A 27186-nucleotide genomic window follows, 5' to 3' on the forward strand; every position below is an offset into this window, starting at 1 on the left:
TGTGGAAAGAATCTATTCCATTAATGTGTCTCCTTATTTATAATCACACCCTGCTAATTTATCATTTTCCAGCTTTTAAGTTAACACATATGAATTATTATATAAATTATTATTAACCCTTTATATGTAGGAGACTAGAAAAAAATGTGTGTATGGCAGTAAAGATGTTTTATGTCAGTCATGATGCTGTAACGTTTTGGCTGTGTATCCAAAACCACAAAATTATATTCAGTGAAGCAGATAGAGAGGAAAAAAAGGTAAATCTTAAGACTGTCCTATTTTTTAGCATGTCTTCCTTTATCCTTCCTCCCTTTATCTGCCCTTCTTGTCATGTCTTGAGCAAAATGACAATCATAAAAATGACTTTCAGACTGAAACAATGATTATCCCTAACTTTAGAAACTTTCCAGAATGGTTATAAATGAAAACATATGGAGGTTGTGCCATGAGTTGAACCCAGCAGGGTACCAAGCTGTGCTGCTCTATCTCCTACCACAGGTGTCTCTGGTGCACCTCCTTAAGACTGTACGGCTGCTGCGCCTTCTGCGTCTCCTGCAGAAGCTGGACCGTTATTCCCAGCACAGCACAATCGTCCTGACCCTGCTCATGTCCATGTTCGCCCTTCTTGCACACTGGATGGCGTGCATCTGGTATGTCATTGGAAAAATGGAAAGGGAAGACAACAGCCTTCTCAAGTGGGAAGTTGGTAAGGGCTTATGTTTGTCACAGTTTCCATTTTGCATATGAAAAGGAAGGGTTATCTAGAATTTGGAGAGGCAAACAATGAGTGTGTAAATATATTCTCTTAGAGCCAACCTGTCTTTTTCTCTTTTCTTCACGGGTGGATATCCAGGATGCAAGTGATTATATTTTGTTTTTGTTTTCTAAGTGTCTTGAAAGAACTTCCTATTTTTTCTAATCAATGGGTTAAGTCTTTAAGCTAAAATAACTTGAGAAAGAGACCTGAGTTCTTCAAAATGGCCAGCAACACAGTAGAAATGTTTAGATAAATAATGGGTGCTTTTATCTTGCTGTGTTCCAGTACAGAGCTTGTAACAATAAATCAGTGGGAAACTGGTCTGTGCTCTATCATGGTGAGATTTTAAATCTTAAGAAGGTAATTGTTTGTGTTTGAGGTAGTGTGTAAAAGGAAATGTTCCCTTACATTCTTTTCTTCCTCTTTTTTAAGTGAACTATCAAAATAACCTACTTTCCACACTCTATCCCCCATGAGTACTAGGTATTTGCTAATAGCATTTGTAAAGTTTGGTGTCCCCAGAATCCATAGAATTTTAAGAGAGATTTTCCAAGTGTTATATAATTCTGCATAAATGAATCTGAAATACTATGCACATTTTTAAACTTATGTTAACCACAGGAAATTTATAGAAAATAAGAATTCTCAAGATCATAACCCTACATCCAAAAATATTCTACCCCTTGTCACATTTACACACTTTAGAAAATTGTCATTATAGCCTCCGTAGAATATTTTTTTATGTGACATTTAAGCTATTGACTGTTTCTTCATTGGCTAGAAAAACCTTCACTTAACTTTTGCATCAAAAATCAATCCTAGGAAGTAGAGCTGTGCCTCAAGTGGAAAAGTTAGCCTTGAGCATAAAAAGCTCAAGTATAGAGCCCAGGCGCTGAGTTCAAGCCTCAGGACCAGCACACACAAAAAAAAAATCACTGTAACTTTCGAATGAAACTCAGACCTTGCACGGGGATCAAACCACAGAAGAGTCTGTCTCAGAGTATGGGGAATAAGCTCCAACATTTCCAGCCAATACTTTGTGGCAGTACACAGTTGGACTATCAGTGTGTTAGCTTTCTTGACTGTTACTCTCTCACCAAAGGCATACACAAAGCCTTCAAAAGGCATCGACAGGGAACAAGCTGGAGATATCTAAAGCCATTTAGAAGAAGGTAAATTTCCTGTTCAGGTTTTTTTTTTTTTTAAAGTTCCTATACATCAGCAATTGATGTGAGAATTTCCCTCTCATATTGAATAGTTTTCTTATCTTTCTTATCAAAGCACTTCTTATATGCTTTGCTGTAGTTCTCAACTGTAAGAAACCAAGGAAGGGGTAAATAAAACCTCAGGTGAAAGCAAAAATACTCCAGGTAAAAATGAAGTTTGGTGGGGGCCATAGTGAGGAAGAGAGCGTGGCAAAGCCTGAACTGCTCTATGACAATGATTGGCCTTCATCACAAACACTAGCATGGGCTTAGTTCTCTTGAGTGAATTATAGCCTTAGACCTCTGCCTTTTGTTCCAAATCCATATTAAGATTGTGACATGACCTAATTTCCTTCAAACCCCAGACCTATACATTTATATTAATTCGTAAGACATGTCTAGTCTGAGAGTCTCCAGATGGGGGAAATTCAACTGATTCACGCTCTCAAATTTAGTTATTTGAGTGAAGTTTAGTGTTTCATTTCTACTATGTCAATCTTGTCACCGATGTACAGTCTGCTCATTGTTTTTCCTCCCACAAACATCTCACAGTATTGATTGTCCAAGAAAAATTTCCACAAACAGCCAATAACCTGAAGCTCCTCTGTTACCCACTTGCTTGGTCCTGGCCCTATGGCTTCCTGCAATACAGGGGAGAGTGCCAATTGGAACTGACCCTACCAAGATAGCTTTGTCACAGGACAATGGTGGGATGGGCATTGGACAGGGGACTAAGGACCTCTCTCATCATCATGGTGCCATCACTAACCAAGTGTCATCTTTGATAATTTTATCAGCTGTCTTGGCCTCAATTTCTTTGTTTTACAGCATAAAAGAAACTCATTCTTTTTTAAGTTCCCTGTTATATACTTCTCATAGCAATGCAAAATTGATGTTGTCTGTTTCATGTGAATATATATATACACATGTATATTCCTATTATAGCTCAGTCTCCAGATATGGGTGGGGAAAGTCTGGCTCATGTATTTATAAGGACTTCAAAATCATTTTATATAAAATAGCACATATATATTGGTTGTACAATGGCTACCTGTACTATCAGACTGTACTGATCATTTTATATGGCCTACGAATGATGCTGTAACTATTCACACGGCCTTTGGCAGAAGAGAAAACACAAGTCTCACACCATCAGGTGCAATCATCCATTGACAACTGATTTGAGGGCTGGTCAGAAAGCATACCTACTGACCAATGTGTCAAGGATTTGGTAGTTTTATACAGTTATAAGAGGAATAACTGAACATTTGTCTTTAGAGAATCAGATTTCCTGTCCAAACACCTCTGAGGATATGATTAGGAAGATAATATCCTTATTAGGTCTATAAATATGTGTTTTTAAACATGGATAAGAACTTGCCCTTCTTGTAAAATTACTTGTCATGTGTTCAGTAAAATTCTCCAGGTGAGGTTGGCATACAAATTAAATAATTGCAACCTTTCCTAATTTTATAATAAATCAGATTAAAGGCTAGGTTAATTTAATTTTAGTAGTGCAAATGTTTTCAATAGAAATAAGATTTACCTTTCCTGGTATGATTAACATGAATCAAAAAATTCATCACACAAAACCCAATTACCATACATATTGTTGTTTTATGTTTGTGAGCTTAACATATAGAGTAGATCTGTCTTCCTGAAGGATAAATTCCCTGCTAAAAACTGTCATTTGCTCTGAAATTTTTGTGCTTTTGTTATTGTCAGACCTAATACTTCGGGATAAGCAGTATTTTGGCATTTGTATTAGAATGAATCAGAGTGAGAGTTTTAAAGATATTCAATGTCACTGTCACCTCTTTATAAGATACCTATTGCTTCAAAGAAAGAATTTTTACCTATGGACTTGCTCTTAGCAGGAATTATGGAACGATTTGGCTGGCAGTGTCCCCTATTTCATAATTTGATGTGTTTTGAATCTGTAGTTGAAGAAAAGTTGAGATTTTGCTTATAGGTTCATGACCTGTTTTATTTTTATTTTTATTTTTGTATTGTCAAACTGATGTACAGAGAGGTTACAGTTTCATACCTTAGACATTGGATACATTTCTTGTACTGTTTGTTACCTCCTCCCTGGTCCCCCCTCCCCCTTCCTTTTCCCCTCTCCTCCCATGAGTTGTTCACTTGGTTTACACCAAACAGTTTTGCAAGCATTGCTTTTGTAGTTGTTTGTCTTTTTATCCTGTGTCTCTCGATTTTGGTATTCCCTTTCACTTTCCTAGTTCTAATACCAGTATACACAGTTTCCAATGTACTCAGATAAGATACAGTGATAGTGCAGGTACAACCACAGGAAGGGCATACAAGAGGATACTCAACAATAGAAGCTACGGTTTCACATGGCATGTTGAAAATTATTACAATAGTTATATAACAGTCGTTTCCATAACATGGGGTTAATTTAACTTAGCATCATCTTATGTGTTCATAAGGGCATAGCTATTGGGCTCTTGTAATCCTCTGCTGTGACTAGCCTAAACCTGTGCTAATTATTCCCTATGAGGAGACCATACAGTCCATGTTTCTTTGGGTCTGGCCTTTTAGACTTAAAAAACCTTACTCTTGTACTAAGTCCATGCAACTGATTTTACTTGATTGTACAAAGAATGACTAGTAGGTCACACAAGTTCTACAGTAGAAAGGGATAATCTTCTGTGACCACAGATCTGCCTCCACTATAGGGTACAGTTCTTAGTCATGGAAAATACACACAAAAGGACAGAAGTCCAAATTCAGTGTTCAAGGTCATTCAGTTACTAGCAGTCAAGGGAGAAGAATCCAGCTTCCCAAACACCCTTGTCTAGAAATCATTTTTATAATTTGGAATACTGTGAAAATTAATGAAGAAAGCCCATTCAGCAAATTATTTCTTGCCAAGAAGACAAGAGTTGAGAACAGACTGATCACTTTGAGTCTTCTTGTTCATTTGAGAAAATAATTTTTAATCACTTGTTGTATGCTTGGTCTCATATCACCAGTGAAAATACCAAAGGAGAGAATATGTGTAATATCATGGAGCTTAAAGTCTAGTGAGAGAAACAGACAGATGATTCAGTGAGCATATTATAATATGGCACACTCTATTAGTGGAATAGGCATAGGAGTGGTGACAACTAAATTTAATGGTAATATGAGTGAAAACATCTCAGAAATGACCTGAGGTTTAAAGCATGGGTTGGTGTTGTCTATACAGGCATTGAGAAAGGAGCCCTGGGAGAGCAGGTTCACACTGATGTTACATCAGTCACTAAAACTATGGCGAAAAGGGCTAGTAGGGTGGGGAATAATAGTAAAGGGATAAAGAGTTAGATAGGCGGGACTGGGGATATAGCCTAGTGGCAAGAGTGCCTGCCTCGGATACACGAGGCCCTAGGTTCAATTCCCCAGCACCACATATACAGAAAACGGCCAGAAGCGGCGCTGTGGCTCAAGTGGCAGAGTGCTAGCCTTGAGCGGGAAGAAACCAGGGACAGTGCTCAGGCCCTGAGTCCAAGGCCCAGGACTGGCCAAAAAAAAAAAAAAAAAAAAAAAAGTTAGATAGGCAGCAGAATCCGATTTTTCAAGACTGTTTGTGCCAAGCTTGGGAGATTGTACTTTATCCTAAGGCCACAGTGAACCACAAAGGTCTTTCGTAATAGAGACCCTTTGAATATAGAGTGCCAGGAAATAACAAGGTTTGCTCTGCTTTGTATCCAGCATTTGTAAAATAGCAATGATAATAGTGCCTACCTTTGTGTTTCTCAGTATTAAATGACACAGTATATGTAAATAATTTACTTTAGTGCCTAGCACTCACTACATATTATTTTTCTGACTTCATTATGATCATTGTTCTCATGAAAGAAGCTAACTTGTACTGTAACTAATGACTACGTAAAATTTGACTTGGGAAAGTTACTTAGAAATTGCTCTGAAAGTATTGTTTGGAACCATCAAAATAAGTGGACTTAGAGGTATGGCTCAAATGGTAGAGCACTAACCTTGAGTGAAAAAGCTAAGGGACAGCACTCACATCTAAGTAGCTAGGATTTCAGGCATGAGTCACCAGTGGCTAACTTGTAACTTTGCTTCTGTGAAGTAGCACCTTGAACTTCAAAATGTGCAGGATTCAACAGTGGATTTCCTTAACATACCGATTCAAATTTATTCCATTTGAAACTGAGTCTATATCCTTTTGTTTTCTAACAAATTCCTAGGTGGTACTGGTGTTTGTGGTTCTCTTCACAGTACATTGAGTAGCATAAGGGTTTTGCTTGTGTGTTTCTTTAGTTTTCTTACTATTATGGCCTGTACTGGGATTAAAATTCAGATGTTCAGGCTCAGTAGGCAGATGCTGTGACACAAAATTCATGCCACCAACTCATATTTATGTAGATGCTTTTTGCGCAGGGTTGACCTTGAACAAGCAATCCCCTATTCTCCTTGTGAGCAGATGGGATACAGGTATGTGTGACACCACACCAATTCAAGTAGTAAGATTTTTAAAGTTTTGAAAATTATACACTCATTAATAAACAGCCCTAGCCAATGATAATTCAGTGCTTCCTGACTTTTTCCTTCTGTGTTTTCCTCTTTCAGTCTCCAGCATGTCTGAAAATTTACTCGCATAAGGTTTATTCCTAGTGGACCAAGGCATCCACTGAAAAGTAATCAACCTCACAGCTAAAGCCAAACAAGATGGCCTTCAAAATGTCATCCTCAGAAATTATTTATGACACTGTTAATTCTGAGAATGTAATCAACTGCTATTGGTTTTTTAAGGAGTTTCCAGTTCTTCTGTATTGAAATGAAAGTTTCTAGAAAATAGAAAAAAAGTCATTTTCTGAGGAGGACTAGGATTTTACCACTTTGTTATGAAGAACACATGATTTTTTTAAACTTTAGCTCCCTTTATGTTTTATTTCTCCTTACTTTTATTTTTTATTTATTCTTTATTACCTTTAAGGAGCTGTACAAAGGAGTTGTCTTTTAACAAAGCAGTTTATAAATACAATAAATCTTGATCACTGTCATTCCAATATTCTCAAACATTCCTTCCCTACACACCTCTTCCCTCTACCCTCTTGTAGGATATACATTAGATTCTTGTCTTCATTCTCCCCCTCTTCTCCTCTTCATTGGTCTAGTCTAACCTTTTCCCCTTGACCCACCCCACCCTTTTGAGTACTTGATTCCTGGTGTTTAGTTTTGCTGAACTTGATTTTGGCTTTCAAAAGAGTTACACCATTTGATTTTTCCCTTGAATCTACCATATTTCAGTTAATCCACTTGCATACCACCCAACATATTTATTTATGAGTTTGTAAGGTAAATCTACCCTCTACATGTAAGGGAAAACATGGATCCTTTATCTCTCTGGGCCTGACTTATATGTTTTAAATATAATATTGCACTTCATTTATTGTAAAACTTAAGGAAATAATTATATGTGGATGTCCATTATAAAGCTGAATTGTCTGTATTCTGATCTTGCATTTCCAAATTATTTGAGCACTGTAACAGTGAGGAACAAGCTAGTAATCAGACTCCACACCTGTAATCCTAGCTGAGCTCTAAGGATCATGATTTGAAGCCAGCCTGAGCAGAAAATTCCATGAGACTCTAATCACCAATTAACTAGCAAAAGGCCAGAAGTGGACATGTTGCTCAATTGGTAGAGTGACAGCCTTCAGTGAAAAATCTGAGGGAGAACACCTAGGTCTCGAGTTCAAGCCCCCAGCACCAGCATTTTTAAAAAAGTGAAGAGTACAAAAATTAGTGTTCAGTTGCGTTTTTCTCAGTCCTTTCAAAGGGAACTCCTGGAGTTCAGGTAGCAGAGAGTGAGATTATGGAATTTTAATCGGGGTTATTTGGAAAGGAGGAAGTAATGCCTAGAAAACACTGACACTATGATATGCTTAGAGTCTCTGCACTAGATTTTCCAAAATATGTTCACACCTCTAACTACACACTTCACATCATAAAGGTTCCATTGCTATATAAATTTGAGAAAGGTAACACTGTCTATTCTTGTACTTAAAAACTGAACAGGTTTGTTAGCCTAGTGCCATCTCCCAGAAATATAGAAGAAAGAGATTAAACTTTAACCAAATTTGTTTCATCAATTTGTTTGGTCTTCATAATTCTTCCCTTTGGTATGCATTTTTAATTTTTACCCCATCAATATTTATGAATTGGGAGTTTTGAAAAGTATACTTTAGTGGAGCACTGGTGACTCATGCCTATAATCCTGGCTACCCAGAAAGCTGCATTCTGAGGGTCACAGTTCAAAAAAAGTCTGTGAGACTCTTATCTCTAATTAACCACCAAGAAGCCACAAGTGGAGCTGTGGCTCAAGTGGTAGAATGCTAGCCTTGAGCAAAAGAATCTCAGGGACAGCGCCCAATCCAAGGAAGAAAGGGAAGGGGAAGGAGAAAGGGAAGGGGAAGGCTAAGGGGAAGGGAAAGGGGGAGGCAAAGACAAACACCTTAGGGAAAAAATGTCTAAATGCTAATAGGAAGAATAAAGATGACTAATCTTTTTAACATACAAGGTACCACATGTACCATCTCACAGAAAATCTTTTTGTAGATTTTCTTCTGTACAGTGGAGATAGTAATACCAATAACCAAGTGGACAGTCATGGATGAGCCTAAATATGGTTGTGAATATTTTTGTTTAGTAGTTAATAATATATACATAAGCACACATAGGTCTATATGAATGCACATACATATATGTGTAAATGTGTGTATCTCTAGCTCTGGAGGCAGATATATATATATATATATATATATATATATATATACTATCTCTCTCTATATATATATATATCATATTCTATACCACAAACTCCTGCCACTGTGTTCTTCTTGTGATTATTAATCAAATATTGAATCAATGCATGCTACATGTGTTTGAATGAATTGGAACAAATGGGTTGACCATACCACACAAGGAAGAAGTTCTGAAATCAGTCATTCTTCAGTGTTTGGAAATGAGTTGCACTTTCTGTATTTTTTCATAGCATCTTAATATTTTATAATTAAACAATTATATACCCATTACTCATTTGGGTAAAACTGGGCATCCATGAACTATACACAAGAAACTAAATGTTGGGATTTTGTTTGTATTGATAATCTAATTTTCGTGTGTGTGTGTGTGTGTGTGTGTGTGTGTGTGTGTGTGTGTGTGTGTGTGTGTTGATACTGGGGCTTGAACTTGGCCTGAGCACTGTCCCTGAGCTTCTTTTTGCTCAAGGCTTATCGCTCTACTACTTCAGCCACAGCTCTACTTTCAGCTTTTTTTGTGTGTTTAATTGGAGGTAAAAGTCTCATGGACTTTTCCTGTCCAGTCTGGCTTTGAACTATGATTCTTAGATCTCACCTTCCTGAGTAACTGTTTTTACAGGTAATTGCAGATGTGAGCCACTGCCATCCAGCTTCATAGTGTATTTAGTTTATGAGATTTTTTTCCCTATCTGAATACTGAATTTCCTCAGTGTTCAGATCATGACTGATGAGTTAATATTTTGTTTCTCTTTTAAAAGACCTTATTATATCTGACAGTCATTAATATAACGTGAAATACTAGTAAGTGTTATAAAGTAACAGTAATGTAAAGTAAAAATACTAGTGTTTATAAGCATCATTTATTAAGCTCTTTTGCTTTTCAGGTTCATAAAATATTAACTAAGCTACTGTAACCTTGTCTTAATTGTTGATATGTTTTTTAAACATCTACTTCTAACCTTTTTGTCAGTAATCAACTTATACTCCATTGTCTAATTATTCCTCCAACCTTCTTTTTCTCTCAGGAAAACAATTGTTAGCTTCTTATGAATTTCACCCTCTAAAAATTACTTAGACTTGCTTTTTATTTGTTAATTTAATTGGTAGTACATTTATATATATATACATATATATATAATCCTTCTGTTTATGGAATTACTAAAGAAAAAGCTTTAGTTGTCATCTAAACAATGAAAAATACATTATAATCCTTAGTCTATATATTTATTATGGAAAATAGTTAAGTTTCCAGGCACTGACTACAGCATAAATATTGAGTATTAGCAGGGTCTGTGTCCCTGATTTGAAATGTGAAACAAAAAATAACAAAGTACTTACAGAAAAGCACAGCTCTGGGTCACTTACTCTATGTTCTAACTAGAATAGGCAAGACAAATATACTTCAATGATGGAAATAAAAGCCAGAACCACAATGCCATCTCCTTGAAAATGAAGAGATTTTGAGCAGTTAATACCTTATGACCAAGGCTAATTCTTCTTCTTTAGGAACAGAGTGGTCATCTTGAATTAGTGGAAGTACCTAGTAGATATTTTATCAACACCCTTGTTTTATATTATGTCCTCTGATGTTTAACATGTAGAATTTAGAAACCCTGTATGGTGATCCTCATAGTTCAGTCTCCTGAGTAGCTAGGATTACAGGCATCAGCCACTGGTACCTGGCCACATGCTGCTATTTTTAAATGAGTAGTTCAAGGCTGAAGAAATGCCATACAGTACATACTAATTTTAGAGTGGCCCAAAGGTTATGGGAATATTCAAATGAGAAAAGAATGAAAGCTAATTTTTGGTGACCAAGAGGAGCTTTATCTAGTTGATTTGAGGCCTGGATGTAATTTAATCAGTTAGCCAACTAATTAACTAGTTAATTAATATTATAAGTGTATGGTTTCCCATTATAATTTATAGAATAATTTATGTATCCCACTAATTTAAGATGGCAATTTTAATCATAGTTAATGATGACTTATAACTGTGTACTTATGATTGTTATTAGACTTCATTTTTCTTCCATCGACAGTCTAATTTTACACCAGCATTCCAATTTTGATTACTGTGTGGCTTAAAATTTTAGGACCATTCTATCAATATCAGAAGAAAATTCCCTGCCATACTAACTTTAATTATTAAATTCAGAAAACTAATTCTTTTATAACATTGAGAAATTCTTGGCATCTATTTGTCATGGCATTTAATCTCCATTCATTTTTTTATATAAGTAAGTGGCATTATGTCTTTCTCTTCATACAAGTTATCTATACTGATTAGTTTGTGCTTCTCTAAGTAGAATCTATTTCCCATTAATTTTGTTCCAGTATTATTGTATAAGAAAATAACATAACTTTTAAGTAATACATTGTAGAAATCTTAAATAATATGTATCTATTCATGGTTAGCATTTTGTCATTAATTCCTTATAGTTCAGAAAGACTGTCATATTACCTATAAATACTAGTAAATTTCTCTGATTTCTAATACTTGCAATATTTTTGTCTACTGACTTGAGAAAAGCTTATTTTATTAACTGATCTTAATAAGAAATTTTACCAAAAAGATGTTTTATATATCTCTAGCATCATTGATGCTTTGATAATCAACAGAACTTTATGTATGATTCCCCCAAAAATATTACATAAAAAAGAAAGTTTGATAGTTTGAAAGTCTTCTTTGCCTTGAGGTGGGATCCTCTATTCTAACCAAGTTGAGCCACTACTTGATCATATGGCCTTGGAAATTCCATAAAAGCATATTTGTCCCAATAGTCTTTCTTCAGACAAGATGTTTCACTGATTTTCACTGATTTTGAAGCCTTCTTGGGTCATAAACATTGTTAAAACTAATGGATGTTCTTGACCTTCTCCAATGACAAGTTGTTGCATAAATATAAATAGTACTTTCTAGTTTCATATTGTTATGCTTTTAATGAGATCCTTTTAAATAAAACAATTTAAAAGATTGTAAAGCTAGATGACCTCTGTTCATTTTCAACATGAAGGTTTGACTGCATCACCTTAAAGAGTATGGTCTTATGCTTGAATCTTTCTTGAGTTGTATTGAACAAATAATAAGTTAGTCTGTTGACATGTTTCTTATCAAAAGTAAAAACATGGTCTTCTTGAAATGCTCTCTTTTGAAATTCTTAACTTTTGAATAATTTTGGCCATAGTCATGTACATTCAATTTTATGATGCAAACTGAGTAAAAAATTTCACTGTACATGCAACTTTCAGAAATACAACTATCCCTCAACCAGGGGAGGTGATTTCTGTTCTCTAGGTTGGATGTAGAGATCATGTGTGGTGTTTTTTTTTAAGTAAGCAACTTAATCATTTAAAGGTATTCAGTTACAAAGAATACAGTATAATATTTTAAGACTTCTGGCATTAGGACATTGATTCAACTCACCTAGCTGATGAGAACTTGCCTACTGTAGCCTTTTATTCTAGTATTTTTAAGCCTTCTACTCAATACCTAATGGAATTGATTCCACTGCTCTTTTATTGAAGATCCCTTAACTCACAGATTCACAATATGTCAGTGAAAGGAGAAATCTTGGATACAAAATAATCTAAAGCTTTAGATTTCCTTGATGAAGACTCAATCTGGTGGGAAGAACATGATTCTAGAACTCACATTTCTTCTCAATAAGATGAGGTGGTCTTTGTGTGTCAGTTAAACATAAATAGAGCCATTTCATGTATTTGAGAACTAGAAATGTGTATTTGTCTGTGGAGATACCGTGGAGTAGAATAAATCCACTAAAAAACTTGTGATAACACTTTTATGTATACTGACAAAGGCCTCAGAGATCACGTATCCCAACTTCTAGTTCCCAAAATTCATGAAATGGCTTTTATGTCTCTTGGTCCTTCTTTCAGAATCAGAGTAGAATTTGACCCAACTTATGTCTTCTAATATGCTACACATCTTCCTGATAGTATTTTTTTAATCATTATGCAATAATTACTTAATCTTGACTTTAAAATTAAGGGAAACAAAGCCAGACTCCTACTGCATTTCCATTCCCACTGCTCCCTCTTTTCTCCAGCTTCCCATTCAAAAGTTGGTGCATAAGCAATTACTTGGACATTTCTAATATTGTACAAATGTACTAGAGAACCCATGTTTGCTATTATTTTGTCTCATTATTTCTATTAAATCAGATCAAGTGGCAAAATTAGCTGGGCCCCAGTGGCTCGTGCCTATCACTCTACCAACCCAGGAGCTGGTATCTGAGGATCATGGTTTGAAGCCAGCCCAGGCAGGAAAATCTGTGCAACTCTTATCTTCAGTTAACCACCAAAAAAGTCAGATGTGGAACTGTACAACAAGTGGCTAGAGTACTAACCTTGAACACAAAAGCTCAGAAATAGAACCCAGGCCCTGAGCTCCATAGCAGACACATACACCAAAGAAACATCATAAAATCAGTGGGATTAATGATAAAATGATGATGATGACGACAACGATGATGATAACAGTAACAATTAGCAATGTTATAACAGAGATGGGCTTTTTCAGAGCCAGTCACTCTTTCTTCTTGGTGATCATGATTTATGCTGATTAACTCACTCCATCCTGCAATAATGTTATAATCCAAATGCTGTTATAATCTCTTTGTACATGAGGAAACAGAGGCACATAGATTAAATAACTTGTCCAAGATCACATAGGCACTGTATACTGGAGCTGGGATTTCTATCTTCCTTTTTTATCTTTTTACTTTCACACTATGCTTTTGTAAATATTTTTTTCATAATAAATATAAATCTTATTTACTTTTAACTCTTCATTAGAATTCTATTATATGATAACCTAGTTAACTCATTCTTTCGGTTGATTTATACATTCCTGTAGAGAAGGAAAATTTGTTGCTTACTATAACTTATAAGTTATAAGCAATGGACAATGTAATTCAAATTTTCTTATGCATACATGGATTTATATATGCAAGACTTTATCTGGGTCAGATATATACAGGTATACTTCGTTAGACAAAGAGCTTGTGTATCTGTGTGTTCATATTTTATTGCCAAATTTCTCTCTGATAATTGTGCTCACTTATTAGTTTGGTATGTGTGTTCTTCCCCAGATCTTCGCCATCGTGTGTGTGTGCGCGCGCGTGTGCATGCTTGCCAGTATCAGGGTTTGAACTCAGGATCTCAAGCGGTCACTCAACGTTCTTGCTAATGGCTGGCTGGTGTTCTACCACTTGAGCCATGCCTTCAGTCTAGTAGTAAGCTGTTTCATTGGAGCTGGAGTATTTCCGACTTTTCTTCCCAGGATGGGAAGGTCTCAGTTGGTCTCAGCTTTCTGAAGAGTTAAGATTATCAGCATGAGCCACCAGCTACTGGCTTACCAACAATTTTTAATCAGTGTCTTTTAAGATATGAAAATGCCATGGAAGGTCATATTAAAAAGTACATAACTCTTATTCTGATTTTCTTTATCCTGAGTTTGTGAAGTAGAACATCTTTTTATTCATTGTTTTGGCCAGCCTACTTCTCTTTTAATGAATTAGGTTAGGTCATTAATTTAAAAGTTCTGTTCCTTCCTAAATAATCTATTGAATGCTGTATATGTTTGTGTGCAAAAGTCTTTAAATTATTACACAAATCAAGTAGAACTTTGAAGGTAAACCCTTTGTTTTTTAACTTCCAATTGTGTCCATTAGTTTTTATAGACTTTAATGTAAGGAATCTTTAATATTTATGAAGATTCAATTTGCACATATATTTGTGCATACAAAATGTGTATACTTTAGAGTTCAAACGTTTTATATGTCTACATTTTATCCAGGTTCTGAATTTAGTATACACATATAATAGATCATTATTATTACAACTTTTTCTTCAATTATAAAGTAATTCCATTTAGAATTTTTTCATATCTCTTTATCTTCCAACATTTTCAGTCTAGTTTTTGTTGTTGAGGTATTCCTGTTAGTTCCAATTTCTGAATTGAATGCAAATATTTAAAGAATATCTGTTTTTCACGTTTTATGTTGTTAATTTAAATTCACTAGATACTTTTGTTTTGTTCTGCTGACTCTGGTGACAGACAGATTTTGTATGTATGTGTTTTATAATTATTTTACTTATATTGTGAGTACTTCCTCAGTGTGTCTTCTTTCTGTCAAACTGAAATGCAAAAGAAAATATTCTGAATATTTGTTATTGGCTTTTGTTTCTTTGTTTTTTCCAAGGACAACAGGACTTATCAACCTTGCCTAGAAATCAAATATTTTTAATTTTCCTAGCATCAATGTTCTTGTGCCCCATATGCATGCAAAGCTTGAATATTTTCTTTAATTTCTCAAAAAGACTATTTTTATTAAACTAAAATTGCTTTGTTATTCCAACAAACATGAAACTCAAGTGCATAGCATGATTGCCGGTCATTAGGGTGATCTCCATGCCCTTTCTCCAGCAGCACCACTGCAGGATCAGCTAATAAACTCCCTTCTCATTTTTGCATATGGAAGACTTACTCCTGTAAGAACAGACATGTGCATACAGAGCTCCAATATTGGCTGGTGTTTACATCAGATGCATCATCATGATCTTGCTGGCTGGAATCAAAATATCAATTTCTGCCTAAATAATATCACCTAAATCATAATGTGCTCTTTGTTGTCTGTTTGGTATAGGAATAGTTGAGCCTGGTACCATTGAATGACTCACACCTGTGATCCTAGCTACTCAAGAGGCAGAGGTCTAAGGATAACAGCTCAAAGCCAGCACAGGCAGAAAAGTCTATGTGACTCTTATCTCCATTTAGCCATCAGAAGTGTTGGAAGTGGAGCTGTAACTCAAGTGGTTAAGTGCTAACCTTGAACAACACCAAAAAAAATTGAGCCAACTGCCTCAGGATCAGTTCCTGCAGAACTTATTTCCGCTTGGAGCACCTTTATGGGAAGACAAAAGAAAGCAACAACTACAACAAAATGTAACCATTTAACTGAAGACTTCACATATCTAATGCCTAATGCTTTAAACAGAATTGATTAGGTATCCGGAAAATATGCTACCATCTTGAGAAGAACTTATTAAAACATGTACAACTTAATGTGCAACTATTTTTTTTTGCCAGTCCTGGGGCTTGAACTGTGGGTCTGGGTGCTATCCTCAAGCTTCTTTTGCTCAAGGCTAGTCCTCTACCACTTGAGCTACAGCAACACTTCCATCTTTTTCTGAATAGTTTAATGGATGTAAGAGTCTCACAGACTTTTCTGCCCAGGCTGGCTTCACACCATAATCCTCAAATCTCAATCTCCTGATGAGATAGGATTACAGACTGAACCACTGGCACCCAACTAACGTACAGTCCAACTTTTTATATACATGTGTGAATCTCTTGTACATGCTCAATGTACAACTCTTTCTAGTTTCTATCTAGTGGTTTTTTGGAAATATGAGATAATCTTGTCTACTGTAGATTGTATTTCTGAGAAACTATTGATAAAAAATAAAATTTTAATACTGTTGCATTTAAACTTTATAATATTTGCATTTGATATAAGTACTTGTTGAAATATGTTAACAGAAATACAGTAGATCCAAAGGAGAACTCAAATAGTGCAATTCCTTAGAAAGGCAAAGGCAAAGTACAGCAGAATAAAACACCAGGAAGTAGGTACCTGAGAGAAGGTGAGGTGGGGTCAAAGGGAAAGGAATACATGAATGTAGAAGAGAAAAGAAGGAAAATGTAGTTAAGAATCCAATATAAGGTCTGGGAATATGGCCTAGTGGCAAGAGTGCTTGCCTCGTATACATGAAGCCTTAGGTTGGATTCTTCAGCACCACATATATAGAGAATGGCTAGAAGTGGCGCTGTGGCTCAAGTGGCAGAGTGCTAGCCTTGAGCAAAAAGAAACCAGGGACAGTGCTCAGGCCCTGAGTCCAAGCCTCAGGCCTGGCAAAAAAAAAAATCCAATATAAGTCCTCCAAAATTAAGAAGAGTGAAGAAATGAATCATAGCAGTGGGATGGGTGAGAATTTTGAAAGGGGTGAAAATGATCCAAGAAACTGGAAACCCTCTCTACTTCACTTTGACAATAAAGAAGAAAAAAAAGAAGTTAAAGATAACAAAAAACAGATGTTTTGTATTCATAAACTGCTTTGTTAAATGACCCCTCCTTTGTACAAGTATTTAAAGGTTTAAAAAAATCAAATAGATAAACATATACTGCTTGACTCCCTCAGAAGGACTCACAGTGCTATGAATTTTGACTGATATTAAGAACTGAAAAATAGAGTCTACCTTCTAGAAATGTATTACTTGCAGGAAATTTAAAAAGAAAAACTGTGGCTGGGGATATGGCCTAGTGGCAAGAGTGCTTGCCTCGTATACATGAGGCCCTGGGTTCAATTCCCCAGCACCACATATACAGAAAATGGCCAGAAGTAGCGCTGTGGCTCAAGCGGCAGAGTGCTATCCTTGATCCAAAAGAAGCCAGGGACAGTGCTCAGGCCCTGAGTCCAAGCCCCAGGACTGGCCAAAAAAAAAAAAAAAAAAAAGAAAAGAAAAGAAAAAGAAAAAATTTAAGAGCTTAGATGTTGCTTAGTAGCTTGCCTGGAATGCAAAGGCTTAGGGTTCCATCTCAGCCCTGCAAAATAAAATAATTAATTTGTACAAGTACAAACTTCTGGGCTGGGGATATGGCCTAGTGGCAAGAGTGCTTGCCTTGTATACATGAGGCCCTGGGTTAGATTCCCCAGCACCACATATACAGAAAACGGCCAGAAGTGGTGCTGTGGCTCAAGTGGCAGAGTGCTAGCCTTGAGCAAAAAGAAGCCAGGGACAGTGCTCAGGCCCTGAGTCCAAGCCCCAGGACTGACCAAAAAAAAAAAAAAAAAGTAACAAGTACAAACTTCTTTACAAATTCAGAAAGAGGTAGAAATAATTCTGACTATGTGTCTATATAGAAATGGAATTTGATTAGGATAGGTATTAGAGAAGTATGGTTGGAACATATTCTAGATTCAATGTGAATAAGTTCACAGATGGAGGAGAGCTCTGGTAGTTTGAGGAATGTTTTCTTGTCTCTGATAAAGAAAAGTTCATGAATAGTGGGGCTTAAAAATAAAATGTCATTGTGTACTTGTAGCTCATGCTTGTAATTCTGGCTACTTGGGTGGCTGAGATCTAAGGATCACAGTTCAAAGCCAGCTCAGTCAGAAAAGTCTATGAGACTCACGTCCAGTTAACCACCAAAAAACCAGAAGTGAAGCTGTGGCTCAAGGGGTAGAACACTAGCCTTGAGAAAAATAGTTCAAGAACAGCATCCAGCTCCTGAGTTCAAGCCCCAAGGCCAGTACACAAATAAGTAAATAAGATAAAATGTATCATGATGAAGGGGGGGCAGGGCATCCATGGGTGAAGCAGGCCACCCAGTAAACCACGGAAGGATGGTTGATGAAGAAGGTTCAATCTCATCCAGGGGCACTAACAGCCACTTCCCTCCAACACCAATGAAGATGACATTTGGCCATATCTGAGAACTGAGGAGTCAAAATTAATTGGGGAATGCTTGAATTTTTAAGCAATTCAAGCAATTTAGAAATTGGAAAGCAGAGTCTAAACATGCCAAGAAATATTGGTGGTCCTGACTGTGTCTGTAGATCACTAAGTTACAATCCCAGAGTCTAGCTGTAAAATGTGGGATTGCCCCTAAGACAGCAGAGACTAATAGTGTATTTTAAGAATTTCAAATGTAGAGAGTGAAGGACAGAGGGAAATCCTCTGTACGTTATTAGTTTTATCCAGCTGTACACCCTTTTGGAAGGGGACAGTCTTTTTTTTTTATAATTGGTCTCACACTCGATACAATTACACTAGCAAATTTTTCTCTGCTAGGGTGGCATGCATTTTTTTTATAAAGAAGTTTGGTATAATGAAGATTTGCCACTGGATTTTTCTGCCCTCTGTGAGATTTTAACAAACATGTACATAAATCATAGATACATGAGAGGAAAAAGAGATAATTAAACATTTTATCTAAACTAATTAGACATCTGGCATAAAAATTATCAATGTATTTTCCCTTTCTTGTCATATGTGTGTGGGTGGGTGTTTGCTTTGTATTGAGGATTTTCCAACTAGCTCCCAACAAAAGAAATAATTAAATATGTTTCCTAATGATCAAGTTTCTAAGGAGACCACTGCCAAAATCTTGTTGCTAACATACCCTTATTTGGACATTCAAATCTCTTTATATTTTTGTTTTCTCTATTTATCTAGAAAGGCAGAGAACACTCCATTTTTAATTTCTCAGAAACTCAGAGCTCAGAATTTCACTCTGATTTAAGAGCAGCTACCAACTCTGCCTTTCAAAATATGGTGCTTCTTGCCTATTGTATGTGTCTGCACCCTTGTAGTGCTTCTATTGTTGTTATAGCTCTTGTTATCATTGATGTGTTGATATTCTATTAAAATAACTATAATAACATGCATTCTTAAGAGACTCAGTGCAACTTTGGTACTGTTACTTGTGATTGTATCAAATCCAGCCCCACACTTCCTTCAGTCTATACCAAACCCTGCTGCTGGTAGCCAGAGACTTACTGCAGTCTTATTTTTAGCAACCTTTCTAGCCTGAAATGGAATTCTGTCAAGGTTGGCTTTTTTGAGTATGACGCCCAGAAGGAGGGCAGTATTTCTAATTTTATCATCTTCCCAGAAAAAAAATTATGCTTTAGTGCTAGCTAATTTCATTAATTTTTAAAATGTACTGGTTTAGGCTTACAGGTTGCAAAACTGTTCTGTGGCTTTATGGGTGTATTTTGGGATAGGTGATGACTGTTGGTGACCCACTAGGGAGTCAAGCAAGAAACATATCCAGTGTCATTTAGTACATGAATCCAGACAGGTTTAAGTCATGAGGCAGGGCCCACCAATACAGGCTCTGACAGAGTATTTCTTTTGCTTTATGCAAAATAATAATAATAAGCTAATATACAGCATGAATTATTATACAGCAGTATCAATTATGTCTGCCAAAAGGACAGTTAGAGATATGTAAATGATTCAGCATTCTTTATTTGGCAACTGGCACTATGTGACTATCTGTAGCTTTTCTTCTGATGTGTTTAGTGAGTTGTATAAAGGAGTCATGCTATGGTGGCCATTCTTAACAAATTTCATCATCATATTGACAGGTGTGTGTGGGGGCAATGTATTGCCAAGGTATAGAATGAAATTGATAAAAATTTATTTTCTGTTTCCTTCTACCCCTGGTCCTCTTTCTTGTATTCCTTCTTCTTCTTTTCTCTTTCTTCCTTTCTTTCTTTCTTTCTTCTTCTTCTTTCTTTCTTTCCTTCTTTCTTTCTTCCTTCCTTCTTTCTTTTCTTTCTTTTCCTTTCTTTCTTTCTTTCTTTCTTTCTTTCTTTCTTTCTTTCTTTCTTTTCCTTTCTTTCTTTCTTTCTTTCTTTCTTTCTTTCTTCCTTCCTTCCTTCCTTCCTTCCTTCCTTCCTTCCTTCCTTCCCTCCTCCTCCTCCTCCTCCTCCTCCTCCTCCTCCTCCTCCTCCTCCTCCTCCTCCTCCTCCTTCTTCTTCTCCTCTCTCTCTCTCTCTCTCTCTCTCTCTCTCTCTCTCTCTCTGTCTTTTGGTTGTGTTGTGTTGTTTTATTTTTTTTTTTGGGGGGGGGGGGGGTTGTGGCATTGTCCCTGAGCTTTTGTGCTCAAGACTAGCACTCAACCACTTAGAACCACAGCTCCACTTCTGGTTTTCTGGTGCTAAATTGGAGATTAGCATCTCACAGACTTTCCTGCTCAGGCTGGCTTTGAACAAGAACCCTCAGATCTCAGCCTCCTGAGAAGCTAGGTTACAGGTGTGAGCCACCAGCACCCAGCTTTCCTTTCTTTTTTAATTTTTAAAAATTTTCCTTAAATAGTCGTACAAAGGGGTTACCATTCAACAGAACAATTCAGGAATACAGTGCCTCTTGATCAACATCACCCCTTTTAACATTCTTACCCCTCCCACCCTACCCCTTCCCTCACTGTTCTTAATTTTTAGGTTATATATCAAATATTTTACCACTTAACAAAGCAGTTTATATATACAGCACATCTTGGTCTCTGCTGTCCCTTCAACATCTTCACCCTCCTTCGACCCACCCTTTTTCTTATTTTTCTCAATTCTGTGGCATATACAATGCATTCATTCTTGCCTGCCTCCTACTCATTTCCCCCATTCATTTTTCTATCCCTCTTCCCTTGCCCCCCTTGCAAGTACCCATCTCTTGGTACTTACTTTGTTGGGTATTAACTTAGTCTTTCTAAAGAATGATACTATTTACATTTTCCATAGAGTCTATTATACTTCAGTTCATTCACTTCTAATCACTTGGATGCCCCCCCACCAGTGTGTTTATTTGCAGATGGGTAGGCTCCTTCTAGCTCCCACAGATGAAGGAATCATGCAATTTGGGCTTTTCTGGGTCTGGCTTTTTTCACTTAATAGAATTGTTTCCAAATCTTTCCATTTACTTACCAATGGTACAATATCATTCTTTCTGACCGAGGAGTAGTATTCCATTGTCTCCTTTCTTTTACTATATAGCCAAGACTTGCCAACAAATCCCAATCCTTCTGAGATTATAGGCATGTATCCTCAACTGAATTTCACATCTTTTTTAATAGTTGAAATAAATAACAAAGCCAGCCCTGGTAGGGAAGTTTGTGAGACTCTTATCTCCAATTAACCACTGAAAAGCTGAAAGTGGAGGTGTGGCTCAAGTGGTAGAGTGCCAGCATTGAGCAAAAAAGTCAATAGATAGCACCCAAGCCCTTCATTCAAGCCTCAAAACTAGCACACACACACACACACACACACACACACACACACACACACACACACACACACTGTTTAGGAGTGATACCCCATAGAGGTAAGTCATAATAGAAAGTATTTTCTAAATACCAGATTAAATGAATGCTAGCAACTTGAATCTGCATTAAGACCTTCTCTGAAGAAGGAAGTATCTCTTAGGCTATTAGGTTTGTTGGGCTTTATGAGTCAGACCAAGTACTCCAAGATAAATCCAAAGAGGTTTTTTTCAATGGTTTCTCAACTCTTCAGTATTGTTTGGCTTACATATCATTTTTTTAAAAATTAATACCTTTGACATTGTGAGTTACTCTGAAGATAAAGTACAATGAACTCTCCAACTCTAGGGAGAATTACACTAAATTATCCCCAAAGTATTTGTGATTTCCCTGCCGCATGAACACACATGCACGTACACATGCACAGCGCAAAGGGGCATAATAATATAATCATTTTCCTGTTAATTTAAAGGCCTAAATTACATTTGCCAGAAAGTTAGCCATCCTTGGAGGGAATTAGACAAATGAAGAGAAGAAAAGGGTGAATGAAGTCACAAAGCTCAATACCTATCCCGTGAAATTAAGAAAATTGAGGGAGGGCATGGGTAGGTAGGGATGGGGGAGAATAATCACTCAAGATGCATTATATTGATAAATTTATTTTAATGGTAAATTCTTTGCACAGCTACTTAAATAAAATTATAATTGAAAACTATAGTTAAACATTATCATTCCCAGTGTTAGTATTTTTATTATCTTTAAGTAATTGTAAAAGGACCTTCAATTCATTATGCCAGTTTGTGAGTAAAAAGTCACTCCTTTCTTCATTCTTCCTTACCTCTCTCAACCTTAGTCACTATTTGTAATATCATCCTAGTTTAAACTTACACCTAGTTGTTCCCATATATTAATTGTACACTAAAGCGAGTGTGTCTGTGATATTCCTTACATGCCTATAATATACCCTTATCTAATTCAGCCCTTCTATTTGTCTGTCTTATCTTTCCTCTACCGGTTTTTAAAGACATGAATTTCATTAAGACCTTTCTATATAAGCATATAGATAAACCTATCAGTTTCATCTTCCCTATAGTCCCCTTCCCACTTCTTATGAAACCCCCACATTTTCTTGTGCTTGGGTGACTTTTTAACACCAAAGAAGAAAAGGGAAATACTCAAGAATCTGACAACTTGTAGGTTGAATATACTGGACATAATTCCTCCCCAATACTGTTTTGAGAACCAACTGCCAAAGGCAGAAGTCCTCAGAGACCCAAGAATGACCCAGACATATCCAGATGGCACAATACAACTTATTAGAGACTTGTGGACAAAAGCATGTCTTGGGTGATAGCAATGCAAGTAGATTTCCTGCTCCACAGGCAGAAGCAGGGAGTTTACATGGCATAGTGAACAAAGATGAGCTTTGATCCCCCGGGAGTACACTTGAATTCCCCAGAAAGGAACATGACATCAACTGGACATAGGTGGCAAAAAGCACTTGGTTGGCAATTTTTCCTCATCAGGTAGGGTTTGAAGAGTATACCTCAGTCACTACCTGGGAAAGATGGTGGTTACAACCAAAATAGCAGTCATCTTGTCAAACTGGATCCCTTCATATATCTTGGCTTGCACCAACTGCATTGGGTTTCTCCCCCTATTCCTGCTGCTCTAAATGCATGTTATCTCTATCTTTGTTACTCCATGTGCTGTTCACTCTGATCAGTGCAATTAGAATATTCCTTTCTGCTATAAACCATCTCCATCCGATTGCTCTAGATAGCAGCATCTAGTTTGCTTAAACTTATTTTGTTTATACTCTTAAGGAGTTTTCCCTAGGAAGTAAAGCTATGGCTCAAGCAATAGAGCACTATGGCCTTGAGAAAAAAAATTCAAAAACAAAAAATCCTCAGGGATAGCAATCAAGCCCTGATTTCAATCCCCAGACTGGCACACAAAAAAAAGTTTTTTCTAAAGGTGGTTAGGGTTTTGAAAACCCATTTCTCCTATGTTCATCTCTCATACCACATATTCAATATTGTTTATGGCCACGAAATAATTTCTGAGTGAATGGGGATTAATATACTAATGAGGAGCTAGAGACAACTGAACAGATGGCAACAGTGAAGGTGATATGCTATTCTGGTAGAAGAAAATCTTGTCTAAAGATCATCTAAATGTGTACTTGGCTCAAAACTGGATATGAAGATATAGACTTGAGGAATTATCTTTTCATGAAGGGAAATCTCTTCCATAAATACCATTGAATGTTCCGTTCTAGGACAAAACATCAGATTAGACTTTGGCAATCTGCAGATGCTTAGAAATGGAAAGCCACACACAAGAATTGGTGTCATATGAAAAAGATGACCTTCTAGCAGGATAGTGTTAAAGCCGTGTTATTAATGACTTTACTATCACTGGAAGTGCTAATGGCATGTATGTTTCTCAGAAATAGGATTGAGGGATTTTAGAGGATAGCACACAAAGATCTATAATCAATATATTTTCCCCAGATTGACAGGATGAGACTTTGGCAAATAAACAAATGAGATTGCTATTAGATTGTATATTTTGTGATTCCCCAAACCTCTAAGGCAGTTAGACATATTGGGCCTCTGGAATTTGACTACACCAGAAGGAATATTTGATTAATCCACAGTTGTTTCAAAATTGATACAGCACACTTGGGACATGAAGCCAATTCAGACACTCTAGTTGGTTAGAGGCTAGATGTCACTTAATTCTATGTTGTAAGCTAAATAACAGAGTGGATGAGCTCCAAGTTCCTCATTATTTCCATGACTGAATAGAATGGCCCTTGAACAAAGAGGAAGCTGAACACACACACACACACACACACACACACCAGCTAGCCATCCTAAATCATCTGCCCTTCTACTTTTGCCTTTCTATAAGTCAAATGTATTTTTCCTCCTGATCTTTTAGCATTGCTCAATTTTATGCTCTACTTTTCTCTTTGTCCAATACATTTTTCCTTCATTTCCAGCCCATTTTCATGGACCTTCTTTCTCCTTTATGTTCCTGTATAACATGTTTCTCCTTTCTAGAGAGTTCTCTCATTTTCTCTGTTGTCTTGAATTGTTGGAACATAAAGTATCCCTGGGTTGGAATATTGAAAGGTGTCAGTCAGTGCTATGACAAGTGAAAAGTGCTAAGGGTCTGAATGGACATGGACAAAAGCAGGAATCTGAAGCCTGGTGCAAAGGGATGAAGGCCTTGCCAAAGGAAGCTGGGTCCAGGAGGTCTGTGCGGGAGGGGAGCTGGATCTAGATATGGCCCAGACACGTGGGTTATATGCTTCAAAGGCACTGGTTCATCCACATTCCAGCAGTATTTTTTTAAAACCACAGTTGATCCCGATTAGACTTTCATATTTTATTTTATTTTATTTTTTTAAAGTTTAGCTTCTTCTTTTTTTTTATTTTCTGCATCTTATTTTTTTTTAATTTTTATTATAAAACTGATGTACAGAGAGGTTACAGTTTCATACGTTAGGCATTGGATACATTTCTTGTACTGTTTGTTACCTTGTCCCTCATACCCCCTCCCCCCTCCCCCTGTCCCCCCCTGAGGTGTTCAGTTCACTTACACCAAACAATTTTGCAAGTATTGCTTTTGTTGTTGTTTCTCGTATTTTACCCTTTGTCTCTCAATTTTGGTATTCCCTTTGAATTTCCTAATTCTAATACCAGTACACACTGTTTCCCATACACTCAGATAAGATTACAGAGATAGTGTAGATACAATCACAAGAAGGTGATACACGAACATCATCAATAGTAGAAACTACAGATACACATGGGATGTTGAAAGTAGTTACAACTCTGATATAACAATCATTTTCATAAAATGGAGTTCATTTCACTTAGACTCATCTTATGTGTTCATAAGGGTATAGCTATTGGGCTCTTGTAATCCTCTGTTGTGACTTGCCTAAACCTGTGCTAATTATTCCCAATAAGGGAGACCATAGAGTCCATGTTTCTTTGGGTCTGGCTCACTTCACTTAGTATAATTTTTTCCAAGTCCTTCCATTTCCTTACAAATGGGGCAATGTCATTCTTTCTGATAGAGGCATAAAATTCCATTGTGTATATGTACCACATTTTCCTGATCCATTCGTCTACTGAGGGGCATCTGGGTTGGTTCCAGATTCTCGCTATGACAAATTGTGCTGCAATGAACATTGCTGTGCTGGTGGCTTTACTTTGATTTTGTTTGTAGTTTTTTGGATAAATACCCAAAAGTGGGGTTGCTGGGTCATAGGGGAGTTCTACATTTAGCCTTCTGAGGAATCTCCATACTGCTTGCCAGAGTGGCTGAACCAGTTTACATTCCCACCAACAATGAAGTAGGGTTCCCTTTTGGCCACATCCCCTCCAACAATTGTTATTGTTAGTTTTCTTTTTTTTTTTTTTTTTTTTTTTTTTTTTTTTTTTTTTTTTGGCCAGTCCTGGGCCTTGAACTGGGCCTGAGCACTGTCCCTGGCTTCTTCCCGCTCAAGGCTAGCACTCTGCCACTTGAGCCACAGCGCCGCTTCTGGCCGTTTTCTGTATATGTGGTGCTGGGGAATCGAACCTAGGGCCTCGTGTATCCGAGGCAGGCACTCTTGCCACTAGGCTATATCCCCAGCCCCTAGTTTTCTTGATATATGACATTCTTACTGGGGTGAGATGGAATCTCAATGTTGTTTTGATTTGCATTTCCTTTATGGCCAGTGATGTAGAGCACTTTTTCATATGTCTCTTGGCCATTCTCATTTCCTCATCAGAGAAGTCTCTTTGTAGGTCTTTAGCCCACTTGATGAGTGGGCTATTAGTTCTTTGCGGTTTTGTTTTGGAGGAAAGTAATTTTTTTAGTTCTGCATATATTTTACATATGAGGCCTTTGTCTGTTGAATGGCCGGTAAAGATCTTCTACCATAGACTTTCATATTTTAAGTGACACATTGTACTTGGATTGTACCAGAGTTAAACCAACCTTTGGGTGTCATGCTGGAGACTAAACCACCTTTTGCCCTTGTGTCCATTTTTTAAAAGGTCCATTAATAATGCATTGCAGTTGCCAAATATGCATGTGTACATAGAGGGCTGGTGTATGAGTAAAAATAGAAGTCACGTGCCTTTGAGTGGGATGGGTACAAGATGACCCAAAGTGCTTAGTTTTAATTGGTCTAAGAAATTCCACAGGCCAGTGGGTTCTCATAAGAAAAGTGAAAGTCATGAGGTCTTTAATTTCTCTGAAGTGTGGGTCTGACCTATATAAAAATCTCTTGCAAAGTCCATAAGAGAGAAAGCAAAGAGTGCTATTCCTGGAAAATGAAGCGTTGAGAAGTTGCTAGGATTTCAGTCTGTGGTTCCAAAAAGCCCTCCTCCACAAGCCTTTGCATGCACACCCTATAAACATATCAACTCCCACCATTTGTCTTTGTAATAGTAACTAAGGGTCCCCAGGGAAGGAAGGAGACCTCACTAAACTTTTCATACTCAAAATAAAAATGGCACAAGTCCACCAACCAGATGGCCCTAGAAGATGACAAGTAATCAGAAAGAAGTCAAC

The 27186-nt window shown here is 36.9% G+C and overlaps 1 protein-coding gene across 1 annotated transcript in view; it reads left to right on the plus strand.

Moving 5' to 3' along the window:
* Nucleotides 1-27186, plus strand: part of Kcnh8 (potassium voltage-gated channel subfamily H member 8) — a 367265-nt gene that overhangs the window by 236261 nt on the left and 103818 nt on the right. Inside the window, exon 7 of the mRNA XM_048354862.1 lies at nucleotides 499-706. Within this exon, the coding sequence (XP_048210819.1) occupies nucleotides 499-706 (208 nt within the window). The remainder of the gene's footprint in view (nucleotides 1-498; nucleotides 707-27186) is intronic.

This window comes from Perognathus longimembris, chromosome 10 (assembly GCF_023159225.1).
Source record: "Perognathus longimembris pacificus isolate PPM17 chromosome 10, ASM2315922v1, whole genome shotgun sequence".
Taxonomy (NCBI): domain Eukaryota; kingdom Metazoa; phylum Chordata; class Mammalia; order Rodentia; family Heteromyidae; genus Perognathus; species Perognathus longimembris.